Raw genomic sequence first — 27,343 nt, 5'->3', positions numbered from 1 at the left:
AGGACACAACCTACCAAACCACAACAAAAGGAGAGGCGAGTAAAACTCCAAACCTGGTCACCATACTAATTAAGAAAAAAAAGATACAGGAATAATTAAAAAAGAGAACAAACTCTCCAAGCAGACCAGAATTTGATTGGATTAAAAAAAGTGTATTGGATGTCCAATACAAAATAATAAACATGAAGTTATTAAAAAAAGCCATAGAGTATACAGCAAATACTACAGAAAAGCAAAAAAATTGTACAGAAGGGTAGACGTCTACAGCAGTCCTCAAAATTATTCTACATGAGAATCATAAAACAATATACAGGTTTGGTTTTTTCCCCAAATGTCGCTGAGGGAAGCTGTCACTTAACAGCTTGACTATGACACTACAAGGATACACAATGTTCCAAATTTAAAATCACAGGATATGTAAGAAAACGTAGCATTAAAATGTGAAAAAAGTGCAATACAGATTGTACACTGAATTGAATAAATGTTTCTTTTAGTTTAACCTTAAAAAACCAACTTTGAACAGTTGTTTTATCATTAAAAATATTCCCCCTCCCCAAATTCAATGACAATATTAACATTCATGGTGTTATACATAAGTAATATTCACAAAGACCCACCAGCTAAGAATACTGTGTATGTACGATGGTATTTCTTTGGGTATAGGTAAAAAATAGGCAAAGGAAAATGTACACCCTCTCTTTCATGACAAGGGGTGTGTATTTTATTATTTAAATACTTATTCTGTAGCTTATTTTGCTCTGAATTGTATTAAGAATCCAAACATCAGTTTTCTGAGTGGCCCATGGTGCTCCAATTAATTTGATGCCCTCTCCCCCTCGAATAATAAATAAACCCAGCAAATGTCCTAGAAATGACAACACAAGGAGTCCAGGAAAAGGAAGTAAAACTACACCCCAACCTGCCGCTGCTCCCCAGGATGATTCATTGGCTCGCCCTTCTCTTGGTGACAGGGACTGTGAATACGGGCCCACAGCTTTAGCCAAATGGATAAAAAAAAGATAAATGAAGCAAAGATAGTGTTGTCTGGGTTTTTTTTTTTTTAATTTAAGTAGGTTACAGTTTCCTCTTAATGTTCCAAGAGGTCCAGCTGTGCAGCAGAGGCACTGTGGGCTAGAGCAGCAGTGCCCTGCCCCTGAAACGCCTGTTACCAGCGTGTCCCCCACTGTCACCACCCAGACCACAGATCAGACTGCGAGGGAGGAACACACTCTCTGAATCACCAGTAAGTTTTGAGTTTCCTTTCATCTTGAAAGTGAAATGGCACAAGTTTGTTGGGCAGCTGGATATTAGCTTAACTAAAATACCTTCTTTTTATGCCATTCCTCCTTACAGAACAGGGCGGAGGCAGGCAATCATACAAGGAGAGAAGAAAAAACCTTTTTCCTTCCTTTCATATAGGAATTCCCTTTGAACTTTCCTTCCTTTCCAGACAGATATGTGAACAGCACCTGAGTTGCTAATACTGTTTTTCTTTTCAAATGGTTTCAAAAGTGTAAAAAAATACATTTTTGCCTTGCTTATGTCTCTGAAGAATCCTCAAGAGAAGGATTCTTGTTTTAATGGCCTGGGATAGAGAAATTGCACTGGGGTTGGACTTGCTGCTGAAGGATCCTGTGGACATGTAGTGTTCTCAAAAGTGTGACGGGGTATGTTGCTGATGAGAAGAGGTTCACAGTTCTCTGCCTCTGCGAGGTCCAGGTAGGTCAGACCTAAGCCCCACCAGCAGAGAAGCGCCGTGCACTGCTGCCTGTGCTGAGCTCTCCATGCTGAACCAGTGCTCAACCTGCACTTTAAACTAACAACAACAAAACAGAGCACTGTTGCCAAAATAAGCTCTAGTGTCACCTAAACATAAGGAACCCTACTTTACAGGAGGAATTTTTTTTTTTTTTAATGTTTCTAAATGAGACTCTCACTTAATTCGGTAACCAGAGACACAGTATGCTGAAGTTACAAGGAAGGACGTTACAGAAGATGCTTTCATTTTCTTCAGTCTTTCGAGTCAATGTAGAAAGACAGGAAAACAACAATAATGAAACCTCCCACTGGATCCCCTCCCCTTCCCCATCTACTTTTCCCCACTCAAAATATTGAAACTGCACAAAAAGCGACAAACAAGCCTTTCAAATTACATTTCAATTCAAACAGACTGGTAATCTCACAGTGATGAGAGGAGAAAGTCAGGCTTTTAATAATTATAATATAAAAATAATAAAAAAGCTTACAAATAGCAGTGCAGCATCCCAAAAGGCCATGGATTAACTGCCAGAAGGGGACATAATTATACGCAGAATAAAAAACAAAACAGAACAACCCACGCTGGCAATGAATTTTCATACACAATAGAACAAGCAGTCAAATGTCAGTCTAGGCTGTGGAAAACAACAGTTTCTCTTTTTTTTTTTATTACAGTATTTTTTCCTTTTTATAAAAAAAGATAAAATAAAAACACAAATAAAATTGTACATAAATGCGAATGTCCAACACTGAAAAGGCAGGGCAATCACACCACTGAGACAAAACCTGACCAGAAAAAAAAAAGTATGTGAAGTCCACTTTTTTTTCCTTTTGTCTGGATGCTAGATTTCAGCCTGATGCGTCCCATCCTGCACGGTCTCAGCAGGTAAAAGGAATTCAACTTGGCAATGACTTCATTGCAGGACGATGACAGGAAAGGTCATCTCTTTTTCACCAGCTGTAGCACAAATGCACTGGTTGGTTCGTTTGCTTTCTGTGTATGTTCTCATGTGCTGTCCCTCTTTTCTTTTTTTTTTCTTTTTTTTTTTTTTTTTTTTTTTTTAAGGCTGAGTCCCAAGACTTGTGAAATTGTTTGGAGTCATGTCCTGGTGAAGGTGGTCATGCTGTAGTGATGGCATTAAGGTCCTTCATAAGTCCTTCCAGGTGGGCCATCTCTTTGGTCAGCTCATCCGGTTCGTAATTCTGTGGGAGATGTAAAGAGTTACTGACAAGGTGACTCGCTCTTTTTAGAGGAGAACAGAAGAAGAACCAGGAAGAAATGGTCAGTGATTCTGGTGTAGACTGTGACCCTGACACATGAATAAGCAGAAGCAGATTTACTGACAGTTACCGGAATTAATAACTTGAAACAACTTTCTATTTTAAGTGCAGATCTTTTTGCAATAGTGATTCATAGTTTCACATTTTTAAGGCTGTGATCATCTTATCCGTTTTCCTTGTATCAATTCCTGCTTCAAGATAACAGCTTCCTTTGAACCAAAGTAGATATTTTAGAAAAATCTTCCCTGCTTAATTGGAAAAAAAGGTCAAAGGAATCACTTCAATAAAACTGTTTTGAGAATAATTATGCTTGCTAAAAACACAGTCCATTTTTAGCCTCAATTGTCTCGCTTCAGCTATACTGAACAGCTGTCCTCACTCTGTTAGCAGTGCAGGTATGTACATAGATAGATACCATGAACTAGTTAGAAAAGGTTTTGAGATGAAGCTGTCCAAGCCTTTCCTAGTACTGAGCCATTTTCAACCCCTTGTGTCCTTGGAGCATTCTCCAAACCCTCTCTGCACTCTCACCATCATTTTCACAGAAGGCAAGCCAGGCTGCACGTGGTACTGCAATACCAGCTCTGCTACTGCCAGATTAGAAGCAACAGAACTCCTGTTGGATAGTTTCTGCTCTATATATTTAAGGTCCATTATTAGACCGTCTGGCTAGCGTCTAATATTAAAGCTGCTGCTCAGCTGACTGTGTACCATAAAACTAAAGCCCTTCCCAGAGTGGAACCCTCAACCCTGACTGGGATCTCACTTCTTTGCTTCTAGACACAAACCTTTTCTTTCATTTAAATAGAAATGAATGCAGCAGGCACTTTCCAGTTTACCCAGCAATCTAGATTGTACCAGAAAAGTCATCTGTCCAATGCATCATCTGCTGACTGCTGACAATGTTAAAGAGCAGCAAGCTGGAAGTACTGAGACTCATTCCTCCAGGCTCTCATTAAAAAGCTGAATCTATTCAAATCACTACCTAATCCTCATAATTTAACTAGTACTTAGTGTGCTGTAGTGACTTTATGCTGTACTAATTTATTAACGAAGAAATTAGTATATTTGAATATGATAAATTTGTTGATGAACAAACTAATGAGTATATTTGTGGTACCAACAACAAAAAGTGGGAGGGACAACTTGGCAGAAGGGCAAAAGTGCACCAAATCAAGCAAACATACAGTTTCTGGACCAGTGCATACAGAAATAAAATCAAGAGGGTGACAAAAGGAAACGACAATAAGGAAACAAGCTAAAAAAAGAAAAATTCATTCATACTGTAGCAGTAATACAATGGCTAATACAATAACTTCTTGGCTTGCAGTTTGAAAGGAAAACAGCTCTTCCAGTGCCTGATGCCCAAGACATCCTCACTTCTTAAAAGCTGTTTCCAAAGAAGCCCAACAGTTGGTTGTGTTTTTCCCTGAAGTGTTCTGACTTTCCTATGAGTATCTAAAAACATATTAGGGATGATGGCTTTAAACATTTTGGCATTAATGCTACATTTTCCATTTGCAATGACACTTTGGATGTTCTGCAGCAGCACAGGAAGCTGCAGCTGCATGACTTTAATAGGAACCAGGCACAGTATGCTTGCAAAACAGAAATAAATGACATCTCAAAGCGAGCATGAACACATCTTAAGCTGTAGAGAAGAGCAAACGGCCCTGTTGGAGGCCTTAGCTCTGCGCACAGAGATGCTCTTTACATGGAGATAAGCAGGCAAAACACAGATGTGCAGGGCCCTTCTACAGCTCCCGTACGTAAGCCTGTGTATAGAAGCCCAAGTCATAAACCAAAGCCCCATTAGGCACTACGTACTGTAAAGGCATGACTAGCACTATAGATGGTATCTGTCTTTACCTCTCCTCTTGTCACTGTTGTAGGCCAGCAGAAACCAGAAGCACTGAGCATGAGTGGAGAACGGAAATCTCGGAGATGTTACTCTCTGTCAGCTAACAGCCTTGGTTCAGCCAAAATGCTGTTGAAGGGTTTTCAGTTTTTGTCTGAGTGGGCACTGTGGTGGGACTGGAATAGGTGGAAGCACTGCATCTGTTTATAGTCTTGTGTAATTAGGAATGAAGGTATGCTCAAGTAATTTTCAGATTTAGAAAGCATTACTTGTACTTGCAGTTTAAGTGCATATTCTCTGAACTTACTGCCTTGCGTAGAAGGTATTTGCACTACATTTTTTATGTGGGTTAACATGGAATGGCACTTGGTGGAAATCAGAAGCCTCATTACCCTCTGCCTTTGAAAGTCTCGGTGCAGACGTTACTAAAGAAGTCTACAGGTATCCTATAAAGAGATTCACCACAGTTTGATAAGCACTGCCAAAGCAAGGCACTGGCAGTGTAAGAGTACCTACGCTTTCTGAGTCCTCCAGCATCCTGGTGGTCTCCTGCACGTCAGGGGCACTGGGAACTACCACTGGCATAGGAGGCCGGGTTCTTCCTAAAGTCCCAATTGACGCAGTCTTCACCGAGTGAACTGGATGGTTAGGAGCTTAAAATAAATTGTTATATAGTTATGCCTCAGTTAATTAGTTCTTTTGCCCATTCGGAAAGCTATTGAAAGTAGGAGAAGAAAAAGGATTCTAGTAGAGGAAAATGAACACTTCAAATTATGGCGTGCTGAATTTGAATTTTTGTCTAGCTTATCTATGTAAGTAAAAGAACCTTGAAAATTATACCAACAAAACTGGCTCCAGCCTCTGACATATTTGCTTTGATGCCCAACTCTACCCCCCACCCCTTAAGGAGCTTCTCTCATTTTCTTCTTAAAATCGCCTTTCCCCCTTTTTTCCCAGGTGTGCCTTGTCACCCTTCCCCGCTCACCTTGCTGAGTCAGCAGCGGCGTGCTGGGCAGTGCTGGGTCGTAGGTGGAGCCGGGGGGTGGAACCGCCGGCACCGCGAAGCTCTTCAGCGGGTGGGAAGGACGGACGTGCGCCGTCGGGAGGTTCTGAGCAGAGTCCTCCTCTGGGGCATTAGCCAGGTAAGCCCCTGGGGTGCTTTCAGGATCCTGGTGGTCAGCACACGTCTGAGACGAGGAGGCTGGCATGGTGTCCGTGCTAGGTGTGTTTCGAACAGATTCTACAACAGACCAAAAAAAACCCCAAAGTTTATCTTCTTTACTAGAAATGTTCTCTGGTCAGATGGAAACAAACCAGTAGCGATTGCAAGCACCTTGTCCAAGATCACTGTTATAAGCCAAGAAGTGAATTCACAGACTGTCCTGTTTTAAGGTGATGGCAATGGCTGTTTGATAACAAAGTACGCTTGAGAACTGAATGATTCCGCAGGCATAATGCCAAATCAAGAGTCTGCACTGAAGCAGCTACGTGTCACAAGACCTCAGATAAACACCATGGAACACAAATCTTCATTCTCGTTTTACCCTTGAGTGTTTCACAGTATTGGCATTCTTAAATAGGTATAGATTAATCATACATCACTGCAGTGTACGCAGAGAAGCCAATTTTTTTTTGTCTGAGATGGACTTGAAAACCCTTTGCTTACTGCAAGCTAAAATGAAATCAGAGGCTTCATGTGTTTGCAGCAGGCTCCACCCTGATCCAGGAGAACAATGAGATGGTACCTTGAATTTAGGGCATTGTGATCCAACTCAGAGAACACATGCAGGAAAAGATATGGATTGTGAGAACTGTCAGCAGGATAAACAAAACAAGAGAAACCTCTGCCTCTAACACACCAACTGCCTGTACACTTGCAGCCTCACAAATTGTTTTCATAGGGAAACAGCGCTGTTGGCTGTGGCACCTTAATTAAGACAGACCTTAAACTAGAGAAGCTCAGAATTCACTACAAGATGTCACCTACATGCAATTTAGCAATACTGTTGTTTCAGAATTTTTCAGGACACTGGAGACATTACAAAAACTATTGCAAACGATTGTGCTTCAAGCCTGAAAATGCTGCAGTCACCAGTTTTCCATGTGCTTCAGAAAGATTAACTAATGACATCTCTCAGTAGCAAAGTCTAGAATTTTGTCCTTGCTGTTTTGAATACAACTAATTAGGAAAAAAGTTATCATATTAAGTAGATCAGATTAGATTTAATATAAATGTTTCAGAGTCCAGGGCTGGTGCCTTTAGAATAAGGAATCTTCCTATCTGAAGTTGTATATAAAACATTAAGCCTCCTTTTCCCAGGACATCATCACATATCTTGAGGCTCGATACCTGATCTACATAGCAAACTGTTTACAAAAAACTCAACCTATCAAGGATTTTGTCTGTACTTAAACCCACCGCTCTGCCTCTCGTGGAACACCCCAATGGAGACTGACCAAGTTAAGTTTCAGGCTCTGATTTCCACGTTTCACTCATTGCTCCTTTACAAGCACAATCTACCTGATTGTTTATAGCTCACCTGTGGAATTGGCCCTGTCTGAATGGGACATGGATGTGCCAATCGGCCACGGGCTGACCTGGTGATGGAGATAGCTGCGAGTTGGAGAAGCGAGGCTGCCGGAGTGGAAATGATGGTGAGGGTTATCGAGTGAATGGATGGGATGAGCACTAATCACAGCTGTGAATGAACACAAGACAGAAAAATGCTTAACATACACAAAAGCATGCACACGTACTGAAATGTACCATATCCCTCCCTTCTCCCACAAAGCCACTGAACGGGGGAGCGGGTTTACAACACCACCAAGATGATGTGTTTCAATACCAAATTTCCAACTCTGCTTTAGCACTTTAGCTTCCTCCATGCCAAGAACCTAAGACCCCCAGAAGAAGCAGAGCTCTCCATTTTCCTGTGCAGAAAGCACATCCCTCTTGGCTGCATCTGTCAAGAATTTTCCATTACCCTTGAGAAAAACAAAGTTCAGCTCCCTTTAGAACTTCCATGTACTTCAGGCTGTGCTATAAATGTCAGACCTGATACAGGAGACACATAAGCTCGAATTCCAAAATAATTTCTGGCTGTCATTAGATTTCTCAACATTTTCACCAAACATGGCATCTTTGGTTAATTAAATAATGCAAGACCAATGATAACAGTAGGACAAGAGACCAAAGGCTCCATTCATTCCTTCTGTGCAGACTTAGTAAAGCTCTGCTCTGGCACACTCAAACCAAAAGCCTGTTTTTCCCCTCTTTTTTTATCTTGCTTTATTCTTTTTCCTGTTTGAGATACACAAATGTTATACTTAACATAAATCATCCTTTGCCCTCACCCTTTTGTGGTGACAGCAGAACAAACTCACAACTCGCCAGCTGACAGGAAAGGTGTGTGCAGAATTTAGTTCTTATGGCAGAATAAAATACTGGATTGCTTAAAATCATCCAAAAGAAAGAGTCTCAACACAAAAAACAGGAGAGAAATGCTACCACTAACATCATAAAGAAGAAAAAAGTTTGTTGTTAGTTATTTTCTTTTGAACCTTTTCTGGCAATTCTCCAGATGTGCTGCATGTGAAAGTTACTTTCTAGGAATGACATGATGCAGAAATCCATCATTATAATGGTGAGTTCAACTAAGACTTCTTGCATTGATGCATGTGGTTTGACCTCAGAGGCTGACTGAAGGAATCTGAACCCTCTGACTTCCTAATTTCCAGGAAAACAGCCTGTCAGCAGGACAGGATATGTGAATTGATCAGTGGAGGCAATATACCAAGAGCCTTTTAGCTATTGCTAATAAACAATTTTGGTCTCCCATTGAGTTATGTCAACAGAAAGCTAGTGTCACTATCAGCCTCTTGTAAATGAAGAGTAACTAAAGTCTAATACTGAGCAATCAGAAGGTTCTAGATTTAAGTCCTGTGAGATAGCTGTCAAGGGGATGTGCAAAGTCAGATATTCTCACTAAGAGCTTCAAGCAAGATTAAAATGCCCCTTTGTCTTGCAGGGAACTGGCAAATGGAGGAATAACAACAAAGGCTTGGCAATCAGAAATCTGGGCAGAGGCAACAGTTATTGGAGACACCAGGAGTTCTCTTATGTGTCAGCAAGGTAGGAGGCAAAGATTTTAAGGTATAAAATTTTACAGGCATAAACATTTAAACTACTTCTATTTAAACCACTGGTCTACACCTGTGTTTCAGCAAGCATCTCAATCACTATCAAGCATAATGCACATTAGTGTAAAAGACTGCCTATATGCTTTTGCAACCACAATAAAAATTCGTTCACATATACTACACCTCTCAAGACATTTCCTAAAAGCTTAGAGACAAGAAGAACACAAAATCATAGTGGCTCTGAAACACTATGCAAAGCAGAATCCAGTCAGAAAGGGGGGAAAACCTGATCCAGTGAAAAGCCACGTCCCCAGAATGTTTACCCTGCCACCTAGCCATCCAGATTAAACTGCTGGGGTTTTGCTGGGTTATCAGACCTAAACCACATATAGCTTTACAGTCTAAAAGCAGTACGGCATGCCACCAGCTCTTCATGAAGATCATGATGCACTGTTTAATTTCAAGGAAAAGTTCAGATGAAGAACCAGGCAAAGAGAAATGTGGTGCATTAGGAAAGCAATAGTCCTTTGCTTCCTAATAGCTGTTCAGAGTTTTTGTATTCCAGCTGTCAAAAAAGAACTAACTGGGCACACACCATTATTGTAAATTCCACTAAAATGGCATATATGAAGTTATCCTAATTTAGTATTTAAGAGGTTAATGACTACATCTGAATGCTACAGGGCTGGGGGGAAATGATAGGAAGGTATCTGCAGGCACAGACTGCAGCACACTAAATGGTCCTGCCCTCTGTACTGCTTTCAGAGAAAGGGCCTCACCTACCAGTGTCAGTTTTCTGTGTAGCTTTTGCAAAAACATATCTAAAGACATTACATTAATGTGTCCACTTACTATAAAATAGAAACCTACAGCTGGAAGCCCTTAGAGCTTTTGCAAACAGGATAAAAAGTCAAAGTCACAAGACCGATCTCAAGCCCTAAGGCACCAGAAGACCTTACATATCCTTCCTGACATTTAGTGCAGGATGCTAACCTGTCCCACCGAGCCAGGTGTGTCTGTCTCTGGTTGGTTCTTTCTGGGCAAGGCAGTATCTAATAAAGCAGGGGAAACAGACAGGCCTCTCAAGCAAACACAGCAGGACTGGTATCAAAAAGGGATGTCACAGCTGGGTTTAGAGCTGCAAGGAAAAATCATATCCACAACTACATCTGCCAGCATTAGCACATCAGCTTGAATACAATCAAAAGGTAGAACTGGAATATACTACCTCCCTCAAATGTGTATCACCACTGTATCACTGGTGTCAACTGTAGAGTTTTTCATCCTGTGTGGGACTGACCATGTATCTTTCTCACTGAACGCCAGGGTATGAGGGTACTTTGCTACTCTGTTTCTGTGGAGCACTCAGCACACTTCAGCATGGGCTCCTACACGAGGTTACGTTACACTACATACATCTAATGCTGCATCCCATTTAGAGGAAAAAAAGAAAAAACACCTAGGAGAGTGCAAGGTAAGACTTACTGCAGTCTGAATTTGCTATGGGGTCACACAAGTCTGAAATTCATCCTGTTCTAGCACCTGGCATGGGACAGGACAACAGAATCCAACAGCCACAATGTCCACTGTCAGACACCCGCATTTGACAGCAAACAAACTAATTAGAGTAAAGATTATTAGTGTAAAACTGCATCCTCCACTCGTTCCTCATACATGAAAACCTGGGATAAAACAAGGAGTGCCAGATTACTTACTTTAAAACCAAGAAAAAAGATACTACTCTTGTAAAAAGGTTGTAAAACAAGGAAATAGTCAAAAATTCACAACATCAGCTGATCAGGTCATCAGGACACTTGAAAAAGAATGCAGAGGCCAAGAAAACCAAGCACTCACTTCAGGTAAATAAAGCAAAAAGTTAGAAAGTTGCAATGTAATGGACTGGCCTGAAATCATTCCATAAAACACATGAGATTGTAGTAGCAATTACTTGGCCACAGTGCTCAGGGAAGTCTAAAGCTCAGACCAGATAAGCACTATATAATTTTGCCTCCCAGTTCTGTCACTGCACGTTAACTTTTGTGCTTTTTACTTGTGTGCTCAAGTCAGGGTTTCAGTCTAGTTCAGAGGTTTAGCCAAGTCCTGTTCCATCTCAGAGTCATAACTTGAAAACTAGATACATTGTTTAAATTCTTAAAATATTTCATAATAATAATTAAAATATATTTCTACTGCCGCAACAGAAGTTCAGTTCAGCACTTTTGATCAAATCATTAACTGACGACGAGATAACAAGCCAGACATCCTCCTCGTTTCAGAGTCTGCTCTGCCAGACTTGCAAAACCTCAGCCCGATTCAGTGGTCTATCCACGTTCTAATGAATTTCTGTAATAGACACATTGTAAAGTAAAGCTACTGTACATATTTTGCAGGTTTTTGATATCTTTTCCAAAAGATGAGCAGTGTTACTCCTTCAAGAGCCTTTTCTTCTGCTCAGTGAATTAGGGGACATCTCACAAGTGGGGATGTCCTGCCCTGAGATGTGAGGTGATCTGTTGCCCCAGCTATCTAATTCTCTCCCACTGGAAAGCAGCTGAGTCATTCCTGAAGCTGCTTCTGAGCCACTATCACATTTTAGCATAAATCCATAACGAGTTTGGTTTGCTGCAGGAGGGTGGACTTCAAGCTGCAGCTGGTCAAGAACCTCTGTTTCAAGACAGTAAATATGTCAATAAAGGGAACCAGCCAATATAACAGAGCTAAATTTTCAAAGAGGCTCTGACAAGACTCCGTTCCAAAGGTAAAACACTAAGTTGCTGCTGAGGGAAAGCTCTTTTATGGACAGAAAGCTGGTTACAGATATAAAGCCAAGGGCAAGGCCTGATGATCAATTTTCAAGACAGATGAGAGTAAGAAGGAGATTCCCCAGGTATCAGTGCTGGGACTGGTTTCCATCAATTATCTTTCTCAGTGACCCAGACATGGAAGCCATCACAGAAATCTTCAAGTTTGTCAATAATATTACGGTCTCTGGGGTAGTTAAATGCTATTCTGATGGCAAGAAAGTCCAGAAGAGCCTCACAAGACTAAGCGAGTGGGTAAAGAGATGGCAGGTGAAGTTCATCATTGCTTCAATGTACAGTAATACACTGAGAGAAGAATAATCCAAACAGTACTTCTATGATGCTGAGCTTGGAACTGGTAGTTACAATTCAGCAAAGAGTTTCTGGAGACATGGTTGTCATATCTCTGGTATCATTAGCTCAATATGCAATGGCAGCCAAAAAAGCCAACAGACTGTAGTATGTCATGCAGCAAGGAGGGTATTGAGAACAAGGCAGAGGACTGTTTCTTGCTCTGTAAGACCCTGGTGGTACTATGTGCAGCTCTGGCCTCTGTGAATCTCAAGAAGTATGTAGTAAAATTAAAGAAGGTTCTGAGAATGGCAAAGTGATAAAGAGGTGGAACACCTGCCTCATGAGGGTAGGCTAAAAAAGCCACGACTGTTTGGTCTGGGGAGGAGAAAACTAACTGAGGAGAACCACTTGACAGAGATTTACCAGCTCTCCACAATTTCTACATAACAGCTGGATACTGGCAGAGCACAATGGGAGTGGACTATAAAAAGCAGCCAGGCTCGTAGGCTCTACCTAAAATGCACCTGCAGTTGCTGCTGCTGGAGACTGGGACAGACAGACTGTTGGACACATTCCTAACTCTTCCCACTTCTGCAGCATGCCTCTTGCTCACTCAAATACAGCTATTCAGTTTCTCTCCTTTTAACTTGATCTAACTCTGCCTTCAGGATAAGGGATTCAGGATGCTGCCTTTGAACTGCTCCCGTGACAGATATGACAGAATTACTTAGGAGGAGTAAGTAGGAGAGCAGTATGTGAGGGTGTGTGCATACAGTATCAACACGGGTTGTTTGGGTGCTCCTAATTTCACACCAGCTGGTAGGTGGGCTGTCGACTTACGCTGAGGTGGTTGAGAATCAAAAGGCATCATCATCTTGGGCCTCATTCCCCTTCTTCCTGCCAGTGTGGACATGCTATCCTCTGACTCATGCCCTGAAGGAAAAATACTGAAGGTTATTTGCCATTGCAGCAAGGTTTCTGTGATACCGTACCAGATGATTTCAATCCTTCTCTATTTCTGGGCTGTCCTGTTTGTAAGCAGTTCTGTGACTCATAATTGATAAAAAAGCTCTTTCATCCTTTGCTAGAAGGGAGAAAAGAGGACAGTTAGGGTAAAGATTATTGGGCACTGGACAAACTCTCCAGGCCATAATGCAAACACAAACTTCTGGCAGTGCAGCTCTGGGCAATGAGTGGCAGCACAGTGAGTCACGTGTGTGGTGTAGAGATGCTGGATTAACAATTTAACCACTCACCAAGTGAAAACTCACCCTCAAGAGCTGAGCTGGTTAAAGCACCAAAACCTGATTGTGTGTTTGACTGCTGAAAGAGCACATGTCTCTCAGCAGTTTAGTATGAAACACTTGCTAGATAATCTTCTGATTACTAACCAGTATTTGCCAAGGGAAAGTCATGATTTAACTCTTGGGCACACATTTTCTCACTACAACATGTGATCCACCCTTTTCAGAGAGTCTTATAAACTAGGCACAAAACCAATTCACTACTTGGAAAAGAGCAACAAAAAAAGATAAGGATAACTGAATGACAACAAAGTGATTTCACCAGATACAGTAAAGTGTATTTCATTTTAAACATCAGGGTCAAAGTACCCATTGAAACCTCACCTCTGTAGGAATTCCGTCTTTGATGGATATTGCTGTCCATGGAATTATCAACTGGGGTGATGTCTTGGGAGTTGCGAGGGATTGGGGTATCTGTCATGATTGGATTGGGATCTGGAGATTTATCAATGGGTTTTAGCTCCAGCCTTTCATGATGGATCCAAAGGTCAGGAGGTTTGACATCTTTGGAGGTTCCTTTGTACTTATGGGACCCATTCACTGATTTGCAGGCAGCTCGTTTCCTTGGGAATGAAAACAAATGAAATGTTCTTAGATGCAGGCTTCCTTTCACTTGTTGAAAAAGGCAAATTTGCACTGAGATTTCCTTTAGATCTTGTATCCAGCTGAGCAAAAACTACCCACTGAGCAGGAAGCTTTGAATTCTACATATAAGCACATCTGACATCTCAAAGCGTATTCTGCAGCTCCGATGCCATGAAATTTGTCTCAAATGCTACCACATGCTGCAGAACTGTGCTCTACAGTCTAAGCTTTCATTAACAAAAATTAAGTTTCCAGTACTTATGGTTATTAAGAGAATATTCTAAATGTGAAGTGTACGTACATCATGCTGTGTCTGTACTCCAGGGCTTACAAACAACCTCAAACAACAGCTGTAGAAGAAGTGTGCAAATAGCCAATTATCCCTATAGGATTGTTAACTCTAAAGATTAATGACAAGAACATTCATTTTACCACCGCTCAGGTTAGACACATCTAACTGATGTGCTTTTTCATCACCAATGAGCAGCAGCAAACTGATTGTGAGGCAGATGTTTGACATGATGGAATTTTTGATAAGTATAATGTAGAGTTTCAGCACTGTACTCCACACGCCCCCCCCCTCTCTTTGGACCCTGGCAATGCTGGAGGAAGGTGTCCCTTCTGGGTAGCACGCTTCCTAGAAAGTGATAAGATATGAATAAATACAATTTTGAAAATATCAGTGAACAGAGACTCTTGTGTAGGTGATTTGCAGCCAGACGTGCTCCCGGCACCCTGCTTTGAGCACTGCAGCTGAACGAGTAAAACAGATCAGAAGGTTATTCACTGGTTGTGGGCTGCTGCAGGTAAGAGAGGTGGCATTTAGAAACTGGGAAAACAAAGGCAAGATTTCAAAGGGTTATTTCTGCTCTTTCAAAACAAGTCTCTTGGGCACAGGCCCATGGATTTTGCCCTCTCCCAAGCATATCCCCCAGTTGTTAGACCATTGATCATACATCCTTGCTCTCCTCTCCTGAAGAACTTGCATTTTTGTAGAATGGTTCAGCTTCAGCAGAGCAAGTGGATATTATCTTCTAACTCTGGCTTTTAATCACTTTCTTAAAACTATTTTGCATAACAGTCTGTTCAAATGTAAAAAAAGGCTTTCGGCTCTGTTCATTTCTTTCACGCAACATGAAGAAACAACCTTCAGAAGCCTATGAACGGAAGCATCACTGCTGTAGTCTTAATCCAGATGCTCTAAATGAGCAAAGAATTCAGATGCACACCTATATTTTGGATTTTGGAGCACTCTTCTAAGCAATCCTGCACCAGACTCAGATTCCACTCCAGTATTCTATCTACAAATTGGATATTATCATGCACAGCTTATAAACCCACTCCACGCAGTGAAGCACATGCTAAGAACAGAAGTGAGAATCTGCCTGAGCTGTTGAGCTCTCACAGCTCTAACGAGATGTATTGGCTTGAGCTTGAAAATAGTATGTTAAATAATTTGCCTGAGAGAGGTGCAAGTGTAGGTATACACGAAAGCACTGCCCCAGTTTGCCTGTAAACTCTTGATGGTTTGTTTGTAAACTCTGAACCACTGATTAGGAAAGACAGAACATCATCATCATCGTCACATGCATGATAGCTGTATTGATGCATGTTATCTTCTGAACACAAGAACTCAAACTGCATTACTGATCTGCTGTCAGACCAGAACTTTACAGCCTGCAAGACTTAGAAGTCATAAACTCTAAAGCATCATAAAGAAAAGATTAAATAACAGAATTATGTAAGGCTGGTAGGACAGGGCAAGGTGCCACCCAGACATCTTACTTTTTTTGGTGAGAAGTTGTACGACGGGTGCAGAAGACAGCGACTATCACCACTATCACAATGGTGATCACTCCAACAGACACTATGATTACAAGGAGCATGTTGCTGTCCAAGGGAGAAGTAGGACTTCCATGGGGGCTGTTACTGCCTGAAAGAGTTTGAGATGGGAGAAATGTGTTATTTATTACATAGAAAAAGTCCCCATCAAAAGCAAGCAGTGCCCATCAAAGACTTCCAGACTCACACAAATTAGCAGAATGAGAAAGATGGTTTGTCTGCCAGGATTTCAAGGGAAGTGCTTGCTTATATTTTTGTTATTTGCCAATTGTGTTTCTGTACAATTGTTAAGATGTAAGATGCTTTATAGATCCATTTCCAACTAACAGTCTATAAAAATTTATTTTCACCCTACTCAAATAGTTACCATTAAAAAATTCAATAGTTTAAGAGTCTAAGGAGAGTTAACCTGGGACCTTGCTAAAACTAAAGCACTACAGGCATCCCCTTGGACCCAATAATCAGATGAATCAGTATCAGTACTCTACAGTGGTCACTTTCCTCTGAAAGAAACACATTTTATGTAACAGTAATGAGTGTTACCTTAGGGCAAGGCTTCCGCAATGCACAGTGCTAATAAGCAGAAGGAGTTAGGATTTTTTTTTTCCTCCTAATATGTTCTTACTGAATTAATTTTACACTTGTGCCCTATAGCAGCCATTTAAAACTGAACTGGGAACAAGATCTGCTTATCAAGACTGAAATGTAAATGCGTGTGATGGTATTTTTTCCATATACCCCACGCATTAGGCAAGAACACTATGACAGAAGTATGATACAATTTCTTAAGTGGGAACAACTATCATCATGGAGAGAAAGTTACTGGAACAGATGTAATAAGTATTTTCAGTAGGATACAGCATCACTTGGTGAAACACCAAGACACTGCATTCAAATTGAAAAGCTTTGAAACAACACTTACCCCCAAGTGGAGGTTTGTAATCTGGTCCTATGTCCACTGGGCGGCTTCCTTTCCCTGCAGATCCTGAAGCTGAAAAGGTTGTATACGTTCTAATTTTATATACATACACACATAACACCCACTTTAGCATTTATAAGGTAGCTCTTTCAGAACTCTGAACCACTGTGAGCATTTTTTTTTCCTCTCCTTTTCTCTCCCGTACAACACGATTTGACTTTGAACAGCAACTGTGTTTCTCAAAGAAGAGAACCGCTTCTTCAGAAGAGCTATTTAATATTTTTTTCCCTGTGTTACTATTTTCCTAAGTAAGCTTAAAAGCCTCTACTAGTATTCATTTTAAAAAATAGAAAAATTATTTGGAGTAATACACAGGTATATATTGAAGCAAATGGCTTTGCCACACTTGTACAGACAGTTAATCACCTTGAAACAGTAATTATACAGGTTTCTTTTCCTAATACTTAATTACAGTAAGTGTGGAAGACTGTGGAGGATCAAAATCACAGTAAACATAATATTCAGTCCCCGCCTATCCATAAAAACTTGCTCTCAGCTTCTCCCAGCTCTTGTCTGTTTGTTTCACCTTTGCCACAAGTGACAATGAGATACCACAAAAATGTTTTTTTTGTGAAACCTGGGAAAACAAATTATTTAGTTCCCAAGCTTTACATTTATAGGCTGACAATGGAAGTAAACGTATCTGTACCTCAGTTATTACAAACTGAAGCAAATTACCCAGCCCCTCCTGAACCTTAGCTACCGCTAGTGGGCTCCTAGGGGCTAACTGCAAGAGCTGCCCTACTGACTGAAATGCTGTCCTCTTTTCACTCTAGCAAGCCCTTCTCCTTGCATAATTCAGGTCTCATTTAGATCACTTGCTGCCACAGCGAGATGCATGAAGTCACAAGTTCACCTCTAATGTTAAGACCTCTCCTGAGCTAGCAGAATGCTTCCTGCAGATAAAGATATCCAAAACCCTGGTTCTGTCTAAAATAGACTAATACAAAATTACTGTGAATGATAAACATACTGTAGTAAGGGAAACATAGCAAGATGCAAAGAACAACAGGAATCCATAATACTTTGCACATTTTTTACACTGGGAAAGCCAAACCCACAAAAACCCAAAAGTCTGCATAATTGGCAGTTTCACAATCAGGAGGAGTTTCTCAGTTAAAAATTCACTTCAATCAAGAAGTAATAAGTGTTAAAGGATGTTAACAAATGGAAATTGAGAACCTAATGTTAAAGCCTGTAAATTAGTCACTGTGAAATAAAGACAATTGGTAAAACCAGCAAAAGGTACCAGCCAGAATACTGACTAAACCCTGAGAAGGGTAAGAAGGGATGTTATGCCTTTACAGTGAGGAGTTAGACATAGTCTAAAATAATGGAAAAGATGTATTGCAGGACAAATCTATACCAAAAAAGACATATTGCACCTGCCAGTCTAAAGAGGAGATTGAATTCTGTGAAAATGTCTGTTTTTGAAGTACTGATTAGTAATTTTTCAGCAGCAGTGAAATAATTTAACAGAATTTTAAACAGCTTGTATTTAATATATTGACATCTGTATGACCAGATAACTTCACTGAAAAGATGTGAAAAAAACCCCAGATCACTGAACCTGGCGCTGAAGATATGTTGGAGCACCAGAGAAGCTGTAGGAGAAGGGGGGAATAAAAATAACTGACAATACTGTAAAGGGCAAATACACACCCCATGCTTTTTTAGTGCAGCAGCTGGAGCCTTAACATAGGCAAGATCATGGAAAAGGTGACAGACAGATAGGAAATGGTGGCCCATCTTTCTGTTTCATTGCAAACAAGTATTTTCAAACAAACTAAATGTCAGACTATAAATCTGGTTGGTAACAGTAACTATGCAGACATACTATATTTAACTTCCATAAAACATTTTAGTGAGTACTGTACAATGCTTTGTTAAAAAGACCATAATAAAAAAGCAATGTGGCACATATTAACAAGATTAACAACTAATTAACTGATAAGATTAAGAATTATAATTGCAGACTCATTATTCACGAGGGCTATTTCTAATGAGTTCTGCAAAGACCCGTGCTAGGCCAAGTGTAATTCAATATCCTTAATAACACCGTAAGAGAAAATTAAAATAATTGCTACTGAAGTTAACAGATGACATAAAATAATGGAGTAGATAATAAGATATACAAAGTCACCTGCACAGACCAACAGGGATCATGTGGTACATGTAACACACTGAGTTGGTGTGGTTTATCATGGATGGGGTCTGCACTCCCTCAACAATATATATACTCACACAGCCAACTGCAGATTTTATGTACCCCTCACGTGTGCCTGTGACAAAGTACATAAATCGAATTTAGATGATAACAATGTTGAAAGGTAGCGATATGGAGGAAGGAACATTCCGGCAAGCAGTCGTATTTCTGAAGGATTTAGACATCCTTGGGAATAACTACCTGCACACTATCCTCGTGGAGTTCAGGGACACCTGATACTGGCCCTGACTGTGTGGTGTCAGTGTCTGTTCATTTCCAAAAATGCAAAGGTAACTACAAGATTCAAAGTCTGGTGTTCAAAATACGATGTAATTTAGGTACCTAACCAAGATGCTTCTCAGTATCTAATTCCTGAAACCAAGGATCAAGTTTAGCCTTCTGGGGAGCTCATCTCCTAGGCAGAGCAACCTGAAAGATGACCTGAGGCCTCTCTGCAGTTTATGCGGGCGAAAGGACGGTAACTCATCACCTCTCTCACCACCGTGGCAGGAAGCACAAGCCTTGCTTCTACACGGTTTGCTCTGAACAAGCATGTGCATATGCTGCATCATCTGTTTGCTCTGAACAAGCATGTGCACATGCTGCATCTTCTGTGTGGACACCAGCCTTTTTCCCAGGACCTTACAGAGTCTGTTGCTGAGACTTTCTATTTCCTTCTATATTAAGGACCAGTTTAAGATAACATTTGCTTAAAATTGGTTGTGGGGTGGTTTTTTTTCTAGCTTGTCAATCTCCACATTACCCATTACTGCTGCAGCCAGACAGCATAGTTTAGCTTTGTGTTACTTTATGATAGTTTTAGTTGGATGAGATACCTTAACCTTCTCTTTTGTACTTGGCCAGTGCAACTCCTTGAAGCCTGACAGCAACAGCCACTAACAACTCCTAATACAAGCTCTGTGCTAGAGAAGTGTGTGAAGAACAATACAGTGTACTTAATACAGAAGAGAAACATTAAAGTAGGGGAGAGAAAAAAAAAGAAAAGAGAACCACTAAGGCCGGAGAGTCAATTCCATTGTAGCTTTGTTCCTTCCCAGTCTCAAATAACTTGCCTAGTATTTCCTGCAAGACACAATTCTGCAATTCAGTGATATTGTCACAGAGCAGGCTTTTCTGCTCTTCAGCTTGTCTTCTCCTTTACTACATTTAACCTACTGCCATGATTTATAATCTCCGAGTGTTCGTATAGGAATTCTGAAGCAAAACTCTCTTGGGCTTTATGTAGGGTTTTATGATTTATAAGTTATATAATTTGATTAAAATGAATCAAATTGTTACCAGAAGGACGTGTTCATTTAGGATGAGATTTAATTATCTGCTGATACGAGGTTAGAATAGTGCAGAACAGAAAACAGCAACTTTTACATAAACCCTTTTAATCTTCCCCTATTCCTTTCCACATGCATTGAGCACTAATGGTGCCACGGTGAGCATCTGCTTCCCTGCAGACAAGCCTGAATCTCAGCTAGCATCTTGCTTACACAAGTCTGGATATGAATTTACTCCATAACCACCTAGTATCAGCATTATTTGGTACACAGAAGGTAAAAGCATATTTAATAAATTACTTCTAAGTAACAAGTTGAAAAGCAAGTAAAAAAAAGCTGATCCCTTTAGGATCTATTTAATTGTATGTCTAAGCTGCTTGCCAATGTCCTTTAGACTAATTCTTCCCCTTTTTATTGGGCTTGTAGGTTATTTGGAAGAAAGCAAAAATAGCCCTGGGACATTCACCTTATAATTCAATGTAGTAAACTCAAAGCTATCATTTTTCAAGCTAGCATTTTAAAACCTTAAGGCTTTTAGTAGCTAATGCTGTGCTCTTCAGGGAGAGTCTGGGGTCTAAATGAGCTGACAAGCAGAATATCTCTTGCAAAAAAGCTTTCTAGAGCAGGCATACTTTCCTTTACTATGAAAATAATTATAGATGTAGAGATCACAAAACAGCTCTTGTGCTAATTAGATAACTGTTTGATTTTCCACCTCTACATACTGAGATCTTGCATTAGTGGTCAGAGGCTGGCTGGAGTATCACTTAACCCAAATTCATTTTGACAGAATGATTCAGCTCTGGCACAACCCACTTGTTCCTGCATGTGACATCTGACTACAGAGATCACTTTATATTCCTAGCACTCAAACCACAAATAGGACTTTCAGTTCTTCCACTATTAAAAGCACAACAGCAACTTGCTCATTTACAGTTAGAGCACCAGATACTTGTTTCATTTAGGAAATACAACAGCACATGGACAGGAAAAACAAAATGTGTGGAGGATGGAATGAAGGAGAAAGCGTGGCTATTCATTTACCTTGATCATTAGGCATTTTATCTGAGGATTCAGCTAGTGGGACAAGCACAGGGAAGGAAAAAACAAGAGAGAGATCACAAGGCTTGAAGGAGCGAGAGACAGAATTTAAAGTTTCACACAGTGTAAGTAGACTGCTTGAGCTCTCATTTCTAACCACCAACACTCAAATGAAAAAAGTACTGTTAAAAAATCTACTCATAACTTTCTTTGTCACCTCAGGGTACTTTTTTCCAAGCTATCATGCATTTGTACTATTTCACTAGTTACCCATTACCCAGCAGTTCCCGATTTAAGAGCCTGTTGTGTCACACTAATTCCCATTATATCATCCAAGTCACTAGTGAGCAGCCTGCTGCTTTCATCATGAGTAGACGTGACACACAAGACCTAGAATCTTAAATCATCTAAAACCTTCTTTTCTAAAAGCACATTTATGACACAGACCCTCAGCATTAATAACTAGATGACCTAAGTGCCCACCAGTAATTCTGAAACAACACAATTAATCAAGCAGCTGAGCAACATTTCCGTATGTATTAACTACATGCAAAAGCAGTCCAATAGAAAATTTCATTCTAGTCAAACTCCATTGTATTCCTGTCTTTTCCAGTTTAAGATACCAGTAGCATAAATTTTATATTTAACCTTACTGAGGTTGTATTCAGAAAACAAGGAGGAAGATACTGAGATTTACATGATAGTTCACCTTTTGGAGTTCTGAACTGAACTGCCTCAGACATAGGCCCCATGCCCTTCGAGTTGCGGGCCTGAATCTTGAAATAATAAGGCGTATCAAGGGTCAATTCTTGTATCTGATGGGTCAGTCTGTTTCCCACGACAGGTTCAATAACCCAATCATGTATTTCAGCATTCACATCCGTACTGTAGTAAATGATGTACCCTATTCAAAGGGAAAATCAAAAGAACTTTATGCATAAAATAGGACAGTGTAAGATCTCACAGAAAATGTTCTATTGACTTTTAATGATACTTGCACAGATAAATGGGTTTTCTGAAACTATATTCTTATTTTTTCAAAGACTAAGAATGCATTCAAATATTAGACAGCCTTCCCATCTTAAATTTTTAAACTGTTCAAAAGTATGCACTAAGAGGAAAAAAGCCATTTAAAATATCAAAATTATTTTTGACCACTGATCAGTGAATATAGAGAAATTCCTCATTTCCATCTCATTACCTGTTTATAGACCAAATAATGTAAAATAACGTAAAGCTGTTATTATCAAAACATCGTCAAAGTATTAATATTTATAGAAAATAGTTAACGTTAAAACAGCAAAACATTTTCATGCACAGCTAAAGAATGTGTTCAGTAGTTTAGTTTATTATTTTTCAGTTTATTACCAAAGATGATGACAATCTGAAAACTGAAGTTATCCTGCATGTCACAGAAAAAAAATGTACGGGAAGAGTTGATGTTCTGTTACTAAAATACACTGCAATTACAAACCAATAGAAAGTAAAAGCTCTCTAACCCTTTATCAAAGAAACATGGAGCCCCAGCATAAAATAATACTTAAACCAGCATAGGGTTGGGTCATCAGCTGCTTCATGCACAGATTGCTGCTTCCGATATCCCACAGCCCACCCATCTGGGGATCCTGGTAGGGAAGGGGAGATCTTCTCCAGAGTGACTTCTAGTTCTTAAAGAACCCCCATACCCCAAATTCACATAATTCACAGTAACCAGTACAGCACAGAGGCACAGAGGGTAGCACTTAAAATGCCAGTTGTAGGTCTGGTGTGCTTAACTTCTTCCCTTGGTGGCACTGACTACTGGGGAGTAGATTCAATAATTTGCTATTTGTACAGGTCACAAAGCAACGTAACTGTAACTTGTCTGAGAAGGGGCAACATATACATATAGTGACAGTTAAAAGCACTATATAAAGTATAGTGACACAAGACTACTGAGTTAATTTATGACTGTACTAATTAGTCAGCAACTATAATGATGCACAAACATCTGGAATCCAGAGTAGCACAGTTCAGTATTTCACATCCACCCTACCCACATCAAAAGGAGATTAGAGCTGAAAAGATAAGTATTCCACAGACATGCTACCCAGTGCGTGGAATGACATCATCACTTAGTTTTTACTTAATGCACAGAAAGAACTGAGCTGCGTTAAATGAGTAGTTACGGGAGTAGTAAGCTGCTTCTCCCGCTGTCGGTGGCTCTTCCCACCAGAGGGCACTCAGCCCACACCTTGCTCCCCTGCCAAATGGAATCTAATCTTTGGTGGACTCAGACTTAACCACAGAAAGATTTATTTTATTTTTCAGCTGTTAACTACTGCTTAAGCAAAAATTAATAAATACTATACGTTTTCATTCTACATGTATGAATAAATGTAAGGTACTCCACAGTACAGACTACAAGGAGATTTTTCATCTGGAAAACAATGTGTATGGTAATTTTGCTAACCACATTGTGCAAGTAAATGCTGATTTCTTTGTACACTGCCTTCCCTTTCTCATATTTGCACTTGATGTAAGATGACAGGATTATCTTTTTAGGACCATATATAACCCGGGCATACTTGTGCCTGACATTTCACACCTGTCTGAATGCCCCTCATGGACTGCTAGCAAGTCCTTTAACCTGCAGTTAAGATAAAGGCTCTTCTTTCTTCAGTCAAACCTCCTTTCCCATAAAGAGGAAACATCTTGCTGATAATAAAAAACCACAGAATTGGCTTTACAGCCAATATAAAAAACCCTATATAGAACATATAAACAGCTATATGCATGCAGAGACACACCAACAGCTCCAACAGGCATTTTGGTGCAGAACAAGCTGCCGTCTGTCAGAGCTGCAACCTTACAGCTCCACTTGTGAGACATACTGGGCACCGACCATACAGAAAAGCAGCACACTGGTGTTTCACAGCCCTTCCTGCCCTCTTGTCTTAGCACTGACACCTGCAAGACAGACCTGTTACAGCCATGCTGTCTGACCTGCAGCCTTTGCTCAGTGCCCCTTTGCCTTTTAGGGGTCTGTCTTAGGGCTTACTTAAAAGTTGACTGTAATTACTCAAGGTTAAGAGTCTCCACTATTCTGTCTTTAGTTTTCATCTCCTGTCTAGAAACTAGGCTACAGTATTGCCTCATCAGATGCCTGTTGGTGACAGGTTTCAAAGGTTTGATTCTGCACCAGTTAATTCTGAGAACAAAAGCAAAATCACACACTGCAAACTATATGCCATTAAAAGCAGCTTAAAGCCTGAGGTTAAAAAAAAAGGAAAACTGAAGTGAATTGTTTCAGAATGCCTTTAGAAATGGGAATCCAAACAGAAATTATAGAAGAGAAATAGTAACTATTATTTTCTGTAAAATGATTTATCCTACTGAAAGTGATGCAGATACAAAGGCAAATAACAGTTTACTCCTAATGGTTATGTCAGGGGACTAATAAACTGACTTGAAGTCTGTTCTGTGCCACAAAAATGACAAAGAGCACTGGGATGGATTCTTCTAAATAAAATACTGATGGGCCAGAGGCATTACAGATGTATTTCTGGAGGCACGCTATTAGAACAGCACAAGCTAATGAAGGCAAAGGTTATTGAGATATTTAAACTTTCAATTATATTTCTGGTTATACTCCCAATTTCACACTGCAGTTAATTTATATCTTAATATATTTTTACTAGGTACAAAAGTAAATAATTAATCTGAGCTACTAAAAAGATTGACAAAGAAGATACGAGTCCTCTTGGCTAGCTCCAGGCTAAATGAAGTATGGAACACATTCACGTAGTTATGCAGATTACATTTTGCTGTTAACCAGGCATCTTATATCTGCCTTTATTGCTCATGCAAACTGCACCTGTAATTTTGCCATTGGCTTCGGATGGAGGCTGCCAGTTAACAATTATTGTCCGAGGTTTTCCCTCTTTGCTCACCACAGTCACGTCTTTGGGAGGAGAAGTAGGAACTGCAAACAGACAAAAACCAGACTATCAGAAACAGCTTGCCCAATTTCACTGGATATAAACAAGTAACCTCAGCAACTTCAGGTAACCTCAGCTTTTTATTTGTTCTACCATTGAAAAAGGGCACGTACAATAGTAACTCTGAATGTTCAATCTTCAAATATATCTACCAGCCTAGTGTAGTGGTCCTACTGATTTACTCCATTCAACTGGCAAATGCCATCTGGTGTGCAGCATCTCCTTTCTGTACGGAGTTACCCGTCTCTAAAGCACTTCTGTCAACAGATGCTGTGATTCATGACTGAGTGAGCCCATGTGTCTTCAAAGCCATGGCATCTTTGTACAACTAACAGTTGGGGTCAATGACTTCTAACCTGAATTTCTTCAGGCATCATAAAAATTACACGAACCTGTGAAATAAATACTTTTTATATGCACAGGCATATGAAATATCTGCATATTTACAGGTTTATGGTGGGACCAAGACCTAGTAATGCTATTTGGCCAGCAAACAGCAAATCAGCAGAGTAAATTCACCAGAGTTTTACAATTATTATCTGTAATTACTGATTTACTTTATTGAAGACTTATTTGTGATTTGCAGGGAAATCTGCACCATGAAGGATTTGAAATCAAGAAATATTTACTGAACACAAGTGTCCAATCATTTTTCCTGGGTTGCCAGAGAGTAAGATCGAGAGAGAGGGGGAGAGCACTTCCTTCTGCCATCAGCCTCCTCCTGCCTAAAGTTCAGGAAATGGCACAAGTTGCTCCAGCAAAAGACTGAAATCTGAGACCCTTCTTGCTGTGAAGTAAAATATCCAGCTGGGGCCTAGATTAATGGCTTTCAAATGCACAGAGCCAATGTCTCCAAAGGTGCATTAACCAGCCACAGTTTGCAATGCCACATTATGAAAAAATGAGACTTCTAATTAGGTAACTTTTAGCAAAGTAAATCCGCCTTGGATATTTAATACCATAATAGTAACATTTAGTGCTTACACAGTGCTTTATGCATTTAAAGAGCTTTATGTATATTACCTATTAGAAATTAATCTGTCCATCCTCTGAGACAGCCTGACTGTTATTCCTGTGCAGAATAACAGTTGGAAACCAGGGACAGCAAAAGCTCAAAAGTTACTGTAACTATTATTCCAAATACTTTAAAACAAACAGAATAATCAAAACAACGGAAACATACAGATGTAAAGCACAATTCAAGGCCCTACAGTAAGGTTCAGAGAAGAAAAAGTAAAAATCAGGACTATCCCACAAGAGATTACAAATTCAGAGTAATTACAAACACTGAACCCAGTATCCCGTATTTTTCTTCAGCATTAGTAGAGGAGGAAATCCTATACAACGCTGCTACTCAAGACTATTCAAAAATAATGAGTCACACACTCAGGAATTTGGCGAGTAATATAAATCACAAGATCTGCTATGAGAAAATATATTTAGCCTTTTTTCTGTTTCTTTTTCATTTGCTTCTCAGTTCCCAATATTTTAGGTCATATTTTCAAACAGTCTTTACAACCTACCCAACCAGAAATTTACTTTCTATTTAAATTAAATGAGACCTCCTGTATCTCACCCTCGCTCCTGTACTTTTTTGAGTTTCAAATTCTTTGTGCAACTTTTAGTGCCTGCTCTTCAAGTTATGGATGAGAATTGCATGTGTGTCAGCAAAAATAAAGTGTTTTAACATGGGATGGGCATAGTAATTGGAATGGGAAAGGAGCCTCAGTCCAGACCTGAGCTGGCGGAACAGTAGCTGGCTCCACATCACGGAATTCCCACCAAAATCTAAGACAATGTTTTCAAAAGCAACTGAAGCTTGCTAAGGGTTTATTGGACTTCAAAGTTAGGAGATTCCTGATTTTATCCTGGGTTTGCTTTTTTGCCTTTCCTTACATCTTGTTATAGAATATTTGGATGATCTCACTAATTCTTTGCATGCTTGATTTTTTTTGCTGTGTTTTAATTTACCATGAGAACTCCAG

General features: G+C 40.0%; 1 protein-coding gene across 1 annotated transcript in view; it reads right to left on the bottom strand.

The window, feature by feature from the left end:
- Positions 1–1,062: 1,062 nt before the first annotated feature.
- NEO1 (neogenin 1) overlaps positions 1,063–27,343 on the bottom strand; it is a 147,300-nt gene continuing 121,019 nt past the window's right edge. The window contains exons 19-29 of the mRNA XM_026856000.1: positions 25,235–25,342; positions 22,088–22,282; positions 21,382–21,414; positions 16,786–16,854; positions 15,807–15,954; positions 13,761–13,999; positions 12,973–13,065; positions 7,438–7,596; positions 5,883–6,137; positions 5,414–5,550; positions 1,063–2,961 (exon numbers count right to left, since the gene is read on the bottom strand). Coding sequence (XP_026711801.1) covers positions 2,878–2,961; positions 5,414–5,550; positions 5,883–6,137; positions 7,438–7,596; positions 12,973–13,065; positions 13,761–13,999; positions 15,807–15,954; positions 16,786–16,854; positions 21,382–21,414; positions 22,088–22,282; positions 25,235–25,342 — 1,520 coding nt within the window. The 3' untranslated portion in view covers positions 1,063–2,877. The remainder of the gene's footprint in view (positions 2,962–5,413; positions 5,551–5,882; positions 6,138–7,437; positions 7,597–12,972; positions 13,066–13,760; positions 14,000–15,806; positions 15,955–16,785; positions 16,855–21,381; positions 21,415–22,087; positions 22,283–25,234; positions 25,343–27,343) is intronic.

Source organism: Athene cunicularia (assembly GCF_003259725.1).
Source record: "Athene cunicularia isolate RWA chromosome 10 unlocalized genomic scaffold, athCun1 chr10_part1, whole genome shotgun sequence".
NCBI classification, from domain to species: Eukaryota; Metazoa; Chordata; class Aves; order Strigiformes; family Strigidae; genus Athene; species Athene cunicularia.
Note: the sequence above shows the minus strand (reverse complement) of the source record. Positions and strands in the feature narration are given on the sequence as shown.